This window comes from Camelus dromedarius, chromosome 17 (genome assembly GCF_036321535.1).
Source record: "Camelus dromedarius isolate mCamDro1 chromosome 17, mCamDro1.pat, whole genome shotgun sequence".
In the NCBI taxonomy this organism is placed as follows: Eukaryota; Metazoa; Chordata; class Mammalia; order Artiodactyla; family Camelidae; genus Camelus; species Camelus dromedarius.
This window is the reverse complement of record NC_087452.1, coordinates 48,443,550-48,461,761: the sequence shown is the minus strand read 5'-3', so window position 1 is coordinate 48,461,761 and position 18,212 is coordinate 48,443,550. Positions and strand designations below refer to the sequence as shown.

Below are 18,212 nucleotides of genomic sequence, written 5' to 3'. Positions count from 1 at the left end.
AGAACTTAATGAGAGAAACACTAGGGACACTGACTACAGTTAGGAAAAAATGAAGAAATGCCCTTTAAAGTCAACTATTACTTAAAACTATTAGAGATTTTAGTCGATACAATTTGACAACAGAAAACATGCTAGAGATATAAGAATTAGAAAAGGAATAAAATTATCTTATTGCAGATTATATGACTGAAAAAGTACTACATACAACAAAAGAATTAAGGAAGGGAGCAAGATAAAAAAGAAATACACGGTAACAAACAGCCCTCATATACATAAAAGCAACAAACAGACAATATCACGGAACAAAGACCTCATGTAGCATAGAAACAAAGATAAAATATTTATGAATACACTCACCAAGAAGCCTGTAAGGAGAACTTTATCATATTCCTTAAGGACACAAAAACTGACTTGAAATAGGAAAACAATTGGGGAAAGACATTTCATGTTCTTAAATAGACCTAATATTATAAACATGTCAATTTTCCCTCAGTTCATTTAGAAATATAATTGCCATCACAATCTTTTTTTAAATAAGACTTTATTTCTGTAAAGAGAAAGCTGATTTTATGGCTTATATAAAAAATAAATATGCAAAGGTGTCCAAGACAATTCAGGAAGACAAGAGTAAAGAGAGGGGTCAAGAATGAATGTAGACCTGCCAGGTATTAAAATACACCAAAAAGCCTCAGAAAATAAAGCGTGAAATTGGTCCACGAATAGACAGACCAATGGAAAAGAAATTCCAGAAACAGACCTGAACACATACGGAAATTTGGTAAATAATAAAGGCCACATGACCAATCTAGCAGAGAAAGGCTTAACTTTTCAATAAATGAAGAAACCAGTCATTTAGAAAAAAGATAAACTGTTTGCAATCTCTACATAATACATCATGATAAACTCAAAAGGATCAACGAATGATTTAAATCTTAAGAAATTTAAGTGTGAGACAAAACGATGGTAGAGGGCAATGAATAAAAAATATTCAGAGATATTCAACTTCACTATTCAGAGAAATGCAAACTAAAACCATATTAAAATACCTGCTACAGCACGATAATGTTACCTATCAGACTGACAAATACCAGAATGATGGCACCCTGTGCCAGCGAGGATGTAGGGAAACGGACACTGTCATTCATCACCAAAATGAGTCCCAAACAGTTCCACCCGGTAAGAGGAGATTCTGGTGTTTGTTATCTGCTAAAATTATAAAGAAGTGCCCATGTGAGCCAGTGAGACTATTTCTGGGACTCTGTCTCACAAACACATCTGCACAAGCCTCAGACGGCACACGGATACTGCAAGGCTTGTAATAGCAGAAGACCGAAAACAAACCATGCCCAGGAATAGGATGAACTGTGGTGCATCCATAATGGAACACGACAACAGATCATGAGAAAAAGGAGGAGGAGTATTTCTATGATTTCTTATGATCAGATCCCCAGGAAGAATTGTTGTATGAGAAAAAAGCAAGGTGCAGAACGGTACATGTGGGATGTTGACTTCTGGTCGGAAAGAGGAGAAAACAAGTGCCAAATAAAACCTGGAAGGAAGGGTACAGAAAACACCAGTAACAGATGGCGACCACAGGAGGGGGGCCCAGAGCTGAGAAGGCCAAGGGGACCAGGTGGGAACACAACTTCTGAGTGTGCTTCTTTATATGGTTTTGAGTTCGGAAAAGGCATAAACTATGTGAAAAATTCAAAAAAAAAAAAAAGGTAACTCAAAGATGTACGTGTGGATCCTTACCTGAGAAGGAACACTTTTCGGCGGCTCTATGCGTATGGAAGGGTCCCACTCCCCTGGAGGCAGGACGGTTACTTGATCTAAAAATTCATCAATTCCAGATAGGAGGTCATTTCTGTCTTTTGCTTTATAAGCTACATCATGAAAAATCTAAAGAAAAAGAAACATATTGAGCAAAAGGATTTTAAAGTTGAAAAAAAATTCTCTACACAATAACCCACTTTCGATATAAATATAAGTAAGTCCACAATAAAGACCATCACCTAAACTCTTATCCCAGAGGTCTCGACCCACCCTGGGTAACAACTACGAGAAACAGCCCACTGTTAGTACTGCCAGATGAATTAACACTAACAGTCCAGGGTCGGGGGAGGCGAGGGTATAGCTCAAGTGGTAGAGAGCATGCTTAGCATGCACGAGGTCCTGGGTTCAATCCCCAGCACCTCCTCTAAGAATAAATAAACAAATAAACCTAATTACCTGCCCCCAAAATAAAAAAAAAAACAATAATAAATAAAAATTTTTACAAAAACTAACAATCCAACAAGAAATGAAACTAGTGATTTGTTAAGACATGGCAATTTTTAAAAAGAGAAAACTCGATATAGGAAATACTCTAAGTCGCTACAGAATAAAATAACACCGTGGTATGTCAGTCCACTTTTATGACAGTTTAATGTCATTTACCCTAAAGGAGTAATCATGGGGATGCAAACAATTTTACTTAAATAATTAATGCATTTGATCATTGACAGTTCCTGGGTGCCTACTATGTGCCAGGCCTGGGTCTGAACACTGTGGACAGTACAGTGGACACAGACGGGGCAAGGTCTTACACTCCAGAGCTTTGGCGGAAGGACAGTGAAACATGTAACTACATAAAAATGTGACTGCAGGTCAGAATACATGCTCCAGTATAAATAAAGAGCTAAAGGAAGGGAAGCTGATGGGAAGAAAAGGCAGCCACGGAAGGTCCGTTAGGGGAGGCAACGCTGCCTGACACGAGGGAGTGGGGTGGGGTGGGGTCGGGTGGGGGAAGAGCACTCAGCAGAAGGAACAGCAGCTGCCAACACCCAGAGGCAGCAATGAGCATAACACGTCTGAGGGTCAGACAGGAAGCCGGTGTGGACGGAGCAAACGGGGGAGGAGGGGTGATGCGCAGCGGCACACAGATTTCACAGAGCTGGAATGGGCGGGTCTCCTGAGACAACGGTACAAAGTTTACATTTAAACAAACATACAACAGGGTGTCATTGACACATATGGAGAAGGAAGTTATTTACTCCAATCTGAATGTTGCTGCTGGTACAGAGGAAAACACCGTAAGAGAAAGACCCGTATTATCCACTACAATCACCAAAGAGGTCGGAGACTCCAAGCCTGAGAAGCAGCACTGGAGGCGGAAAGGAGAGGGCAGGGTAAATGCAGCACACACGGAAGAGGTAACATCCAGGGTCTGGTGGCCAAGCCAGAACAGGGAGGAGGCTGGTTCGGGTGTGGGGGTTTCAGGCACCTTAGGACAGAAAGGAGGGATGTCTCATGAGCCCCTGACTGCAAACTCTCCCAGAGGCAGAAGTCCTGACCAGCGCAGGCCATGCTCAAAGGGGAAGTCCGCAAAAGGAGGAGAGCGGTTACAGAGAAAAAGGGGAAAGGACACGGTCCTGGGGAAAACTGAAAGCTCCAACATCCTGAAATCCAGGATGGAGAAAATTTCCATATTTCAAGATGGTCAATAATTTCAAATGGGGAGCGGCGGGCGGAGAAGAAGACCAAACAGTATCCAGTGAGCCCCGACAGAAAGGGCTTAAAGGCCTTACCGAAGGCAAAGAGTTGAAGAGTGAATTCGAGATAAAACAGGAAAGACAAACACGGAGAGTTCGTTAAGCTTCAGTGTGAAAGGAAAACTACCGTTTAGCATGTATTTTACACGTCATAATCAGTGTCCGCATCACAGGGCATGTGAGTTACCTCATCCGTCATGAGGGTGGCTATTGATCTTCCAATTTCGTGGTACTGGGGCGCCTTGCCTGCTGGACCCAATAACAGAAACAAAAACCTAAGGAAACATTAAAACACACAGATTTAAAAATAAAGAACATACACACATAAATCTAGGAATCAGAAAGAAATCATGCAAACAGAAACACGGAAACAACACTCAGACCTCTGTTCCATCCTCACACACCAACGGATGAAAAAAGGATTCAGACCAAAGCAGATCACAAAACTAAGACAGGCATTCAAAATTAACTTTCTATCAAGGTACTACTTTCCATCTTCTGTAGACTAAAACAGTAAGTAAAGAATTAAACATTTTACATTAAAGTTCCCACTTTCTATACCCTTTTGAATTTTGAGTAAACAATTTTTTCTGCTCTGTATTGATGGAAAAAAGTAAACTAGTAAGTAAAGTGAATACCAGTCTCATCTGAGTACTCGCTTTTGCCTAATATAGTAGCCAAGAGCACGCACAAGAAATCCATGGTCCCTCAAACTACAGCATGGATAAGGACACCAATGCGGTGAATAAGGGACTAATCCCTTTACAAGGAAAAAGCAGTTGTATTCCTAACTCCAAATTTAACATCAAACTTCTTTTTATTTGATTTTTAATTTATTAAAAATAAATAACTATTTATTTACTCAATAGTGATTAAATAACAATTATTTAACTTCCTACTTAGTTATATCCTTATCAACACTACAATAAAATATTAGGAAATTGAAATCTGGCTTGACTATTCCACAAAATGTGGCAGAGCAAGGATTCCACCTGCTCTCTCTGACTTCACCACTTGCACAGAGCACACAGTATGTCTACAATAATGAACTGTTTTTTAAACCAAAGCTCCCAAGATTCTGAACTTCTTACAAAAATATGAACACAACGTATTTTTTAAAAGATGCTTTTTTGTGGGTTTTGTTTTGGTTTTGTTCTCAGTTTCAGAAAGAAAAGCTCCAATAGTCAAAGTATTGGTGAAATGACAACATTGACAATTAAAATGAGCATTCATTACATAAAGCAACATGTTCCTCCAGTGAACAAAATGGCTTAGAGTTCAGACATGCCGGGAGAGCATTACCTGGTGGGGACAGGGACCTCGGTCAGCCCTGAGAGGAGCACGGCGGGAGCCAGCCTCACAAACGCAATTATAGGTCTTTCCAAAAAATCCACCTCTCCCACCAGAACATTGGAGGCCTCGGCTCCCGAAGGAATTTTTCTCATGAAATTCATGTCAACCTATTAACAAATAAATAATAATTAAAAATAAAGTATGCATGGTTTTTAAAAGGCTAGAGGGAAATAGGAAAGAAAAGATGCTTTTAAGACTACTATTTGCTAATCAAAACTGGTGATCTAAGGGATGTAGAAATGCCAAAATTCTCATAGATACAAAGACTGAAGCAGACAAATACCAAAAAAGCAAGCAGAGCACATCTATCAAACAATACTCCCAACTGTTTTATTGTAATAATCTTTACTACTTCAGAGATCTAAATTACTGAACATACAAACTAGAGAACATTTTCAGTGTACATATAGCACTACTGAGTAAAAACTATTAAAGACAAAAATAGAGTTCACAAACTAACAATGGTCCAGGAAATTATACACAGCGCTAAAAATTTCATTTAATCATTATCCATCGTTTAATCTTAGAAATGAATTAGTTCCTTTAGGTTTTATGTATTTTTATAAGTCCTTTTTTTTATTTTAAAGAACTCTGGGCATCCCCCAGTATTTTCATTAAGTGGGAAAAAAATGTATTTTTATTTAAAAGTAAAATAAAGTCATTATTGATATAGATATGTGATACTGGAGGATCAAATTTAGTGCGCCTGTGTATAATTATAAAGAAAAGGTCATGAACCAAATCAAAACATGGGAACTTCTTCATTTATGCACGGGTTCACACAAGTCACTAAACGACCACTTACAGGGCTACCTATTAAAGTAAAACCAGCACTTACGGCGGGCTTCTTGAGTGCCACACCCAGTGTGCCACAACTACAGTGCCAGGAGGCAGACTCCTGCCCAACAGGAGGTAAGGACGTGTACACAGGGACAGACCAAGTGAAAAAAAGTAAAACTGTGACAGAGGAACAGAAACAAACGGCACCTGCCATGTCTAGAGGAGATCTACAGCGTAAATCATATTGACTGATTCATCTGACAAGAATAAATTTCAATTTAGTTACTGAACACTTTACACGTAGCATCTGAAATCGCTGAAGCGCCAGCACAACTATGATCGACTGAGAACCGAAGAATTAACAGCACAACAGCCTTTCTGTACAGTCGGTGTCCCGCATGCAAGGCTTTTTTACCATTTCAGAGCATGAAGCTCACTCAGCAAAGACGTAACGCAAATCATCATTTAAAGCCCCTTTCTGCAAAATGTGATTTACAGATTTTGCATCATAAAATAAAGGTTTAAGAAAAGTAAATCTTACTTGAGATCATCACACTTAGTTCAAAGTCTGACATTGTATCCGATAGCAAATAATCCTCAAAAAGTTACAATGGCCACATAGAATCAGTTAAAGGCTTAAGAAAAATGAATCTTATTTGAAATCATCACATTTAGTTAGAAGTCTGACATTGAATCCTACAGCAAATATCATCAAAAAATTACAACGGCCACAGAAATCAATTATACAGAAGCAGTCCTCATGAAGTATGCTTTAAACTCAACTGTAATTTGAACTTACAGTTTTTCGCCCTGTTCTTTTGAAATAAGTTTCCTTTTTCTATTTCATCTAAATTACTCATTGACCAAAGTTAAAAACCATAGTTGAGACAGGTGAGTTATTTTTAAAACCATGCCTTTATCTTTACCTACCCACGGGGAAGCACCGATCGTTCCCAGCGACATTCCGGAAAGTACTGACACCAAAAGACAGTAATTCTGGGATCACATTACAGCCAAGAAAAGGCTGAATCATTACTGCTGTAACATCACTCCCAGAATTCATCTTTCTAGTGGTGGCAGCTCCAGAACAAATGACTGTAATTCAAAAGGTACTGAAGTTTCACCGTATCTACGGGTAGGTACAGATGAGAATACCGTGTTATTCACATATTCTTTTGTCAGAATTTCTACAACTAGTAAGATATAACATCATCCAAGTGCGATGAGAGTGTTGCCTTTCTCACAATTTTTTCCCTCAAATTAACATATTACAAGCATCACATGCAGATATGTAAGCACCATCTATCAAAAAATTATTACAATGCATGTTAATAAAGCCACATTGCGAGCGTGATTCTGAAAATTCAGAGTTAGTAACAGAATTACCTTGCTGAAGTCAACAGTACTATTTTCTCTGCTTCCTCCACTTCCATTACCTTTCATTTCTCCACTTTTACTATTGTCCAAGTTCCCAGGGGCAGACTGCGGAGAGGCCAAAAGACCTGCATTTAAGAACAGACAAATTCCAAACTAGTAAGGAGAAAATTCGCTCCGTAACCTGAATCTGCTCACATCCTGAAAGTGATGGTTTATTACAAGCAAATGTGTTAGGTTAAAAAAAAAAAAAAAAAAGTGCCAAGTGTTAGTACCATTCCAGCAGGAGCAGAGTCACATTTTAAGCAGTAATGAAGCTCTGCACTTTAACATTGAAAATAATATAATTGGCATTTACAAAAATGGTGGCCTTTTGCAAAAAGAAAATAAGTGAACAGGTGAGCAACCACAGAAGGTAGAAGACCTGGGTCTGATCACCACTGTAAATACTCAGGGAGTCCACTCTCAGTGCATCTAACATACGTAAGAACTGCAGGGCTTAACGAAGCCTAATTACTAATTACATTTAGCACACTCAGAGCAGTGACAGCAGAAATTTTCTGTTAAACCCCAAAGGTAACTCAGAAAATCTAAGAGTCACACCAACTAGATGTACACTAATTTTACTGGTATCTTCCATAATCTTAATCGTTTCCTCAAAATTTTTCATTTCTCAGAAAAAATCTTTTTCATTTCTCTTGGGTACAACACATGTGCTGCCTGTTGTCACTATTCTTAAGAAACGTTAAAATAAAATAGCACTCTTTTTTTTTTTCACTCTTTTTACAACATAAATACAGAGTAAGGATTTTATAAGCACCAGATCTACGTTAAAACAGGCACTCTGCCACTTTGTAGCCACGTGACCGTAAGTAACTCACTCAGCCTCTAAGACTCGGACAAACTTACAAAATTAGCCTGTTTGGATTAGAAATGACAGATACATGTTCTATTAAATTAGCTTGTTTGGATGACAAACGGTAGATACATGTTCAAGCACACGTAGACTCATTTCACGCAACATTCAGCAGCAACATTTTACAACAAGAAAATAACCTAAAAACACCCTGTAACATATGACCAGTTGTTACCACTACTATGTATTTTGCAAAAAGTCCAAATCTCAAAAAGGTTAAAGGACATAACCCAGATTTCTACCATTAAGTGTACCTATATTTATCAAAACACCTAAAATTTTCTAGTTCAAGACTATAGATTAATATTACCCAAAACACGGAGGATCACAGGAAAAAAAGCACTTGACAATTACAACGGACTTTACTTTCAGTTTGAACTCTGTCGCTCACGACAATCTAGTGACCCACAGAAATTCAGGTAAACTCTATTTGTGGTTAGACCCTATAAACTTTAAAGCTAATACTGGTAATTAACTTCCAAAATTTTAAGCACATCTGATGTACTCAACGCATCCAGTGGAGTTTCCATTTTAATAGAAAACAACACATACTTATAAATGAAACTCAGTCATTTGAGTTTACTGCTTAAACGCGATAAAAGACCACCTTTGGGACACCCATTTCTCTGTTAAACTCCCTCACTAGGGTGTCACTGTGACCCAAAAGTCCCAGCCACCAGATCTCTGGGAGAAGAGTGGGATGAGCAGAAGGCTCCTGGGCGAAGGCAGGACACAGGAGGAACGGGGAGAGAGGCGATGGGCGATTCAACACTGACAGAGCCGGCTTACCTGGTCACCTTGAACCTGCTACAGCTGGCATGCCAGGCACACCCTAGACTTTTCCACCATTGTCTTCTCTATGCAGTATGTCCTGATCTCAGCTAAGTTAAAGCTACTTCCTCAAAAGGTAAAGGAAGGCTTCCTGCTCCAACAGTAAACTCCTAGTGCTCAGAATTAAATGAGTAATTTAATTCTGATGAGTAAATGAGTAAAGGAGTAAATTCCCCCAAATTAAAACTCCCATCAGCACAGGTAACTCATACAGATTTTATTTCTTTGCATTAAGAAACAGAAAAAGCACATATGAGTGTGTATAAAATCAATGCTGAGATTTAAAAAATCATATGCTGGTAAATCTACTGTGTTGCCCATCTATTTTTTCCTCAAAATTGCAAATGTACCTACAGAAAGAGAAATCAAAGATATTGGGATTTTCTGTCATTAAAAGTTGGGAAGTAGTTGGAGCTGTGGTTCTCATCCGGGGAAGATCCTCCCCGCAACCCCTCAGTAACACCTAGCAGTGTCGGCATCTTGGGTTGTCATGCTGGGGAGTGTACTGGCAGCTGGGGGTGGGGAGGCTGCCACACACCCCCCCTAGGATGTCACTGTGACCCAAAAAGCTCAGAATAAAAAGCAAAACCAACTTATTCAGCCATGTGCTCATTCTCTGAAAGTATGAAACAATTCTGAAATAAAAACTAGTTCCTAAAACAACTCACCTTGCACTGTTTTAGCCTCTTCTGTGACCTTTGTCCCTAAACTTCCCTAGTAGAGGGCACAGGACAGCCCCCCACTGCACTGAAGTGTCCAGCCCAAAACGCCAACAGTGCCAAGGGCGAGAGACACCGAGTCAGAAGACAGCTACAAATGCTAAAAATGAGTTACTTCTTTTACATAATTATTCTCCAAAATACAGCTAATGGGAAATATCACTTTTTTTTTTTTTAAAGTACAGGTGTTCACACATCATGACCCCATGACACAAAAATCTCTGACATCAGTCCATCAGTCTCTCAAAAATGATGCTAGGCTATCTTCTGCATCAGACTTCAAGAAAACTCACCTTGAGTTTCCAGGCGCTTTAAGCACCAAAGGTAATTAAGCAGAGGCCAACAGACGGCTACCTCTGTTATTTTAATTACATTCCTTCTACAGATATCTTCTTTAACAGTAATTATGAGATCTCTTGTCCCTGGAAATTCCCCCTCTTTCCTACGCCCTAATTTCTTTTCTTCAGAAAGGCTGATAAATCTCATGGCATACTTATGGCAGAGGGGGAAAAATTTTAATTGTGTTCCTCAGTTTTCAGTTAATTGCTCTTTTTAGCCTCTTAATAACATGACCTAATGAACCATTGTGGGAGCTGTATGTCCCTTCCTTCCTGTATAAAATTTAGAGTCCTTATTATTAATAACACAGAAGCTGCTGAAACAAGAAATGGTCAGTATTACTGACAGATCCAGTTAAACACAAATGCAAGGACGTAACTTTAAAGTCATTTTTGCTCAAGAAAAATAGTAAATCTTGCTGGTCCTTTTTAATTAAAATAAAAGCGTTCATTATTTCTGAGTAGTTATTTTTCTAGGTATTTTTTTCTCCTTTTTTGTTCAGTTACCTCATTATTATTCTATATCGTTTCCATGAATTATTAAAATTTAGAACGAAATTCTATACTATAGATTGTGTCGTAGGCAGATCCGAGTTCAATTCCTTGCCTGGGCCCTTTATGATATGACCGTAACACCTCTAAGTCTTAATTGTCTTCATTTTACAAACAATAACATGACTTCATCAAACTGTTAGACAAATCAGAAATACGATATTTGAAAAGTACTATCACTGTGTGTGTAACAAACGATGAAGCAATGGTTACTCTTAGTACTGTCATAATTAATGTTACAATGACTGAACCACAAAATGTCAATTTTTCACTTCTAAAAGTATCGTCTTTCTTGGCAACTACAATAAACTTTGATTAAATGTGTTTGGTATGTCTGGATAAAGCTAATAAAGAGAAGGTCATACAGTGGTAGGAACAAGAGGATTTTTAGCCAGAGAACCTGGGCTGTCCCTTAGTAGCTGAAAAATCCAGGGGTCTGAGTCTCTGAGTCTGTTTCTGAAAAATGGGTCTATCCACCTAACTTGCACAAAACTTTATACACACGAAATTGGCTAATCTCGTAACAATGAGCTACTACTGAAGTGTGGTATACGATCAGTGTCATACAGAAATGTGATAATACTAATGTGATTAAAGCCACTACTTAGCATTCCTATGTCACACTGATGCCTAGCTGTCGTTAAAAGTCACTGGAAAAAAAAGCTACCTAAAGAGCTGTCAGTAAAACACAGTCTCTTTATATGAACTGAATAGAAAGATGCAGACGTATAAATGTACATATAATTAATAACAGGAAGAACCAAAGTTATCATCATAAACAGTTATCCTTAAATGAGTTACAAACCTCAAAGAAATAATTTTTCTAAGTCACGTACAAAATATACCCTAGCCACAACTACAGGAACTCTAGTCCTGAAAATTTCAAGGTGGATCTGGATTAAAGATTGGCATGAAACAAAGGCCAACTAAAGCCTATTCCAAAACATGGTACTACTCTTAAAATGACAGTGACCCCAGGCAGTCACTAGAGAGCCTCAAGCTTCTCGGAGACCAAATGAGAAAACGAACATTCAATCCGACTTCCGTTAGGAAGGTCAGAACATAACTGCAATCTTTGGACAAAAGCTCCGAAGAGCAGACGAAAGGCGCATCCCCTCTATGATGTACGTCCAGCGCGTTCGTTCGCCTTGTGAAGGAACTGCACGAGAAAAGCCACCATTTTTAAAATCATGGCCAATTAAAAGGTTACTTATAAAAACATCGACGTTTTTCGGAACCACTCAAACACGGTGACCTGTAAAATCTCAGTGGAAGTTTTTGAAAGGGCTTAAGTGACGGGTAGTCTTCCTTGTATCTTTTTAAAACTTAACATTTTTCATAATGCTATCTTTCTCTATAATATACTATCAAGAAAAAACAAACAAACAAACAAACAAAAAAAACCCATGCAGAAGTCAAGATAAATTAAAAGCATTCTCTATGTATGCTGCCAAAGCTCTGTGCTGACGGGCATTCCAAGTGCAAGAGACCCAAAGGCAGAAAGCACCACACGGGGAGGATCTGGAATAGTTGCCTGAAGTCACGTCAGCATTTTCCTCATCCTTCTGCTCCTGGCCTCTCAGTGCTTCTAAGTCTTCCTCGGGTGGGTGGATGACTACGGTGGGCACCCCGGCAGCGGCAGGGGACACCAGCACCTGCAGCTGACTGTGCCGGCAGCTCCTGGAGTCCAGGCGGCCGGCGCTGGGGCTGGACGGAGGGCTGCTCTGAGGGGTGGGTACGGGGCTTGCGCACCTCGAGCCCGCGGGGGTTCCAGCTCGCGAAGGAGGAAGAAGATGACTGAGAAGAAGAGACAAAGGCGAGTCTCCTCGCAGGGAAAGGCTGGAGGCGGACAGACCTGTTCGCAAAGAGTGGCGGGAGGCCGAGAGGCCTTCCCCTGAGATAAAACAGACAAATGGGAAAGGATGAAATTCACTGCGGGAGGCAAATGAGACACAGGAACGGCAACTCACACTGTCAACTGCAAGCTGTGGAAAAGGTCCAGAATTTCAGATCCATGCTGTCAGGGTTAGTACAGCAAACAGGTTTTTAAATATTAGGAGGTCATTAAAAACTGCTTAAACTGTAATGAGCTCTCCGGAGGTTTACCCAAAAATCCAAACAAAAAATAAAAAGCAACGTTAATGACAGACGGTGGCGGGCACAATATTCTGTTAGTCATGAGAACGCCTAACAGTGTGGATTTAAAATCAAGAACAATATCAAAGAAAAGACACTGCTTAAATAAAGGACAGAGCAAATAAGGACACAAAAATAATCCAAGAAAGAGAAGCCCAAACAGAACTTACCGGCACTGACAGCTTATACACAGTGCATCTTTTCTACACTGAAGTGCTACAGATTCTCTCACAAGAAAAGGCCACGTTAATGGTATCTAATAATTCCTAACTTAAAATTGATAGCAAATCTTTATAAAGTTAATAACAGGGCAACGCCTTCTGATAGCACTCTCAAGTAAAATTTCAAAACATAAGACGAGTTACAGGAATCTTTTTCAAAAGAGGAGCATAATAATGTCAATCTTAAAGGATATGCATTCTTGAGCTCAGTATCCAACGATATTAATAAATGTCCTAAAATACGCTTCCATTTCTAATATAGCAGACAAATTAAAACAAATATATACCACCTTTAATTTAACTAGCTAGGAATAAAGTATTTCTTACCAACAGCAGCAACAAGGAAGCAAGTTTAGAGCATTTCAAAAGGTTGTGTGGACTATACGTCCAACACCTGGTTATTCCAACGAAGAGTAGCTTAATGGAATAACACTGTTTTCTTAGCAAAAGCCTGAGAAATGTAATAATTTCATATGATCTGCGTCTCTAAGTAATCAAAGTGCCGTGCTCAAGAGATCCCAGAAATATTACAAATAAAGATTAACCTTTAATCCATAAACCACCACTAAAAAATTGCTACCTCACAATAAGAATAGTCAAAAATAACAGAACGTCCATGCGAAAACGGCAAGTGAAAGGACACAGCCATCGTCTTATGATTTAAAGGAACCAAATGACAGCTGGAGAATAATCCGGAAGTACCGCACATGGGGAATAAAGATTTCACACGGTCTCTGGGTAAACGATTCCATTTCACGAAAGCAGAGCATACACGATACATGGAAAGATGAAAAAAAGGCATAAAATGTGACATAGACAACTTGCTTTTAAACTGAATTTAGGTCCATTAAGAGATTCCTTTACTCTTAAGGTTCTTTAAATATACAAGGGCACAATTTTAGATGGATTGAAAAGAGCTGCCATGGTCAAATGCTCAGAAGAAAACAGACGTAAGTATCGGACACAAAAGGTGCAAACGGTGACTATTGCCAACTTCAGGTATGTTAAACCCTGTCACCTCTGACCGTTCGCGTGAGAAACATTTACAAGCCACACTGTGATTTTAGACAAGAAAAGCTGAGCAGAGGCCTTGCGGCCCAGCCTCCACTCCTGTTCACTATGATTCTCCTAAGCCTTGGGGAATGGGGGCCCCTAGAAGCAACAGTGACCCTCAGAACCAATCCAGCCCTTTGCCCCTGGATTTTCCAGAGTCACTGTCGTCAGAGCTATCTTTGAGATTCAAATAGAACCCCAGTGACAGTGTGGCCAGCCTTAAGACAGGGAGAGAGGTAAACGGCTATAAAAACGGTCTCCCCGTGTCCCGCCGGACCCACGGCCAGACCGTGAGTGAGCAGAGAGCTGCCACGCGTGGGGCTGTGCCATTCTCAATGGCTTGATGACATTAACCGGGGCACCCCTGGCATAAAATAGGAATAAGCATAAAAACCTTTCACACAAATTAGATAAGTAACAAGCAGTGAAATCAGCAAACCAACCCCAAAATACTTGTTTATATCTGGCAAATAAAATATACTCAGGAGAGAAAAAAAGTCGCTAAGAAAAATCTAATGTAGATATTAAAGGTCCAAACACAAGATTGAGAATTTTTAAAAGATTAAACTAAACTTACAGATACTAATTTATGGTTCTTTTATCAATTACACAAAAATTCCTGAACAGAAACAAAAAAGCAAAAAGGCGAGTAATTTGGGGTTAGGTAGAGTGAAGTGTTCAAATATCACCAATACCCAACTCTCATTTTAACAGAGTAAACGCTTAATTTTTTCATCTACATAATTTCTACAGATAATTCTGTCATGTTGTAAAGAAAGACATTTTAGAAATGAAATCTTTAAATGCACGAGTATCATTTTTTTTAAAGAATTAAAAAAGATAAAAGGACCTATGTAATTACCTAAAAAAAAAATACCTTTCTTTCCCCAAATACTAATTGTAACACACTGGAAATGCTGTTAGAGCAGAAGCGTTAGAAAAAACTGGACGCCACAACTTATCTCACCATTCCTTTCAAGCAAGTGAGGGTCAGAATGTTTCTTGCCTATGTCTGCAAAAGATCGAACAAGGGGAATCCGACTAGTGAATCTTTTCTCGTTCTGATGGTGATGTCTCTTCAGAAGGGCTTCTCTGACATTCTCTCTTATGGATTCATCCAGCTGGCCCGAGGCGATCATGTTGTCCAGTACCATGTCTAGGCGAAGAAAAACACACAGGTAGCAATCATTCTTATTAAATAAACCAACACTTGGATGACTATAACATAGAATAAACTCTAAGTGAAATCTTACCAGAAAAAATAAGAGCCTTAAAGAGCTCTAGAAAGTAGCATTCTTTTCTAATACTGAAAATACTGTGTGCATAAAGATATATATGAGTGTTAGCCAATAAAAATGAACATATCATACAGAGACCCTTATTTGAATAAAACGATATTTGTAAAAAGGATTATTATTATTTATAATGATCATTCATAAAATGATTATTTATAAATGACTATTTATAAAATGATTAGTTATAATAAATGATTATTTATACACCAATAGCCTTCCTATATAGTTGAAAGTGCTTTACTGATCTGTTTACAATAAATTCTATTAAACTGGATATTCAATAATATTGACTTCCTAAGAAGTGAAGGGATTTTATTGCTTCACCTCGTATTTTTCCCCAGAACCACAGATAAATATCTGTACCCACTCATTCAATCATTGACTATTTACTGAGTATCTACTATGTGTTGAGAACACAGCAATTAACTAAGCATATCAGGTTTCTGCTCTCATTCTTCCAGAGGTAGAAAAACCAGTGAGTAACTGAGTAGATAAAAAATGAAGTGCCACGTTTTAGGAAGATGAATATATCTGCTGTGAGGGAGGTGTCGGAAGCAGGGAGATGGATGGCAATGACATTTTATACATTACTGTGGTGACTGGACTATTTGTAATTTATAAAGTATACATCAATAGTTTTTAAAAGTGCCACTACCTCGAGATAAAAGACCCAAGCTTTCAAATCTGTAAGATTACTCTAAGAGAAAACCCTGGAAGGGTTCAACCTAGCAGGTAAACTGTATCATTAACACAATGACCACAGGCTCCCAGACAAGTGAGCAAGTGGATTACACATTTACTAAAATATTATATTGTGTTATGTGATACTTGGAAAGTCAAAGTGAGACCCAACTGTCTAAAGTCAATATTCCTAATCCTAACCCACCTTTTCAGTCACTCATGTAAGACAAGAAAGTAAGGACTTTGATAACTTAACGATTTGCAGCCCAAGGTCAAATCTAACTACCTGGTAATATGAAATGTTTCTAGCCTGAGAAATTCTAATAAATTTCTGGTTATCTTGAAGATCCATTATGATAGCTTTTTGTTGTTCTATTGGGCGAGCTATCAAATTTATTACTACTGAACTTGATTTTGGATTTGAGCAATTTCAGTTAATGGCCAAATAGCTTTATGCCAGCTGTCTTTTCGACTTTCCACACCTACAGTGTCCTTCAACTTTTCTTTCTCCTTCACTTCCACTGCTACGACCCACCACAGCTCAGGTCACCATCATTTCTTGCTCAACCTACTCCAAGAGAATAAATGATCTTGGTTCTAACCTGTTCCTAATCCAAAGCCACCCTGCCTACTCTTGCCAGAACCATCATCCTGACACACACCTAGGTCACACGACGCTCCGACGTCAAAATCACTGAGAGCCAAAATGCCTGCCAAATAAAATCTAATTTCTCAAGCCAGTAATTCAAGGCTAATCACAATCCATCTCCAATTAATTTTCCCAGCATAGCTCAAGAAATCGGTATAATCACAGAGAACTGACTTTTCTGAGATTCGTACCTGTCTATACTTTCTAGACTTTTCTTCCTTCTCTTCCTCCTCCTTAGAATACTTTCTTTTCTCTTGCACCACCTGCTCGTTGTCCCCACGTGTTCGAATTCTGTGGATAAGTGTATACTTAATGTACTCTGCAGACAATCTTTCCCAGACACCGTGGTCCAGAAAACGAAGAAACAAAAAGCCCTTTCCTCTGCATTTCCAGAGAGCAGACTCTGTACCAGGTTTATGACACTCATCACTTTCTTTGTGATACCGTAGTTATGTCTAATTAAACCTTGTAGACTCCAGACTTACCAAAGAGAAAAAGTGTAATTTACATGGCTACTCCTCATACTGCCCTGCACAGAATGGATGTTCAGCCTGAAACTGTTAACTCAACGGTCTGAAGTTCCACTTTATTTTCCCTACTGAAGTATCTCTAATTTCAATACAATTTAAACGTAAAACAGTCAGTTTGCTCTAACCTGCGATTTCATCTAGGGTGCTTGCTCTCATGTCCAGCATGACTGTTCCATTTAGGATGCAGCTTCTCAGTTCAAAGAGGCTGTGCAAAGACAGGGTCGCCACGTAAGGCTTACTCCACCGGTCCCCACCGTCTTCAACGTCCTCTTCAAATTTCAGCCATCTGAAACGTGTAATACAGAAAAATACTGTCTAAGTAGCAACGATTCCGTTTGTTTATTTTAATAGGATGAACACACGCTTGTTCTTTTAAAGAGAAACAAAGATTACCACCACCAAAACAAAATTTTGCTGCAAACACATTGTTGCAAATTAGGCTAATGGTCCATAATGTCGAGAGTCAGAAGGGACCTTTGTAGTTCCTCTTTCTGTTCGAGCCGTCACAATCACAAGCCTACAAAAGCAAACGCTGCAATTCCGTAATTTCTACTTCCAATCTCCTTCTAAAGTTTAAATAAGCATTGTTGATTTTTCAAATTTGTGTTATACTAAAGGATTAAGGATGACTTCAGGAAACAAACTTTTGAGAATAGAGAGAAAAAAGGGAAGATTAGATTTCTAGACACAAGGAAATTCTCTCATTGTTTTGAAGGACTGGATATCTCACAATTTCAATTTTATGTTCTCATTACAAGAACAGACCAAGTAAAGGCAATTAAAAGCTGAGAGAGGTATTACCGAGCAGTTTCTTTCCATTCATATTCCTCTCCGTCTCTATAGCACAGCTCGTCCATCTCCGTGAACAGGTCGTGCGGGATATGCTCTTCATCGTCATCCTCGGTACCCAGGATGAACTGGACTCTCTGGGAGGGTGTGTCTTGGCAAAAATCAAAATTTAAATGCACTCAAAATTTTCCTCGGTTAATACAAAGGCAAAGTCACAATTTTGAAAGCGAAAATGCTTTTGTTATAAATAAGTATATCCCATCAAAACTCATTTAATTTCCAAAATATATAAATAGCTCATACAACTAAATTAAAAAAAAAAAAAAACCCAATCCAAAAATGGGCAGAAGACCTAAACAAGCAATTCTCCAGTGAAGACATACAAACGGCCAATAGGCACATGAAAAATGCTCAATATCACTAATTATCAGAGAAATGCAAATCTAAACTACAATGAAGTAA

At 38.8% G+C, this 18,212-nt stretch overlaps 1 protein-coding gene across 7 annotated transcripts in view; it reads right to left on the bottom strand.

The window, feature by feature from the left end:
* The window catches only part of SLC4A7 (solute carrier family 4 member 7), a 111,777-nt gene that overhangs the window by 38,074 nt on the left and 55,491 nt on the right, over positions 1–18,212 (bottom strand). For 4 of the 7 annotated variants that reach the window (XM_064496824.1, XM_064496820.1, XM_064496825.1 and 1 more), the window contains exons 4-10: positions 17,763–17,901; positions 17,087–17,247; positions 14,774–14,962; positions 7,053–7,168; positions 4,836–4,993; positions 3,721–3,808; positions 1,756–1,902 (exon numbers count right to left, since the gene is read on the bottom strand). In XM_064496824.1, the coding sequence (XP_064352894.1) occupies positions 1,756–1,902; positions 3,721–3,808; positions 4,836–4,993; positions 7,053–7,168; positions 14,774–14,962; positions 17,087–17,247; positions 17,763–17,901 (998 nt within the window). Of the gene's footprint in view, positions 1–1,755; positions 1,903–3,720; positions 3,809–4,835; positions 4,994–7,052; positions 7,169–11,930; positions 12,291–14,773; positions 14,963–17,086; positions 17,248–17,762; positions 17,902–18,212 lie in introns of all 7 variants that reach the window. The other 3 variants (XM_064496822.1, XM_064496823.1, XM_064496826.1) reach the window with 2 other exon arrangements.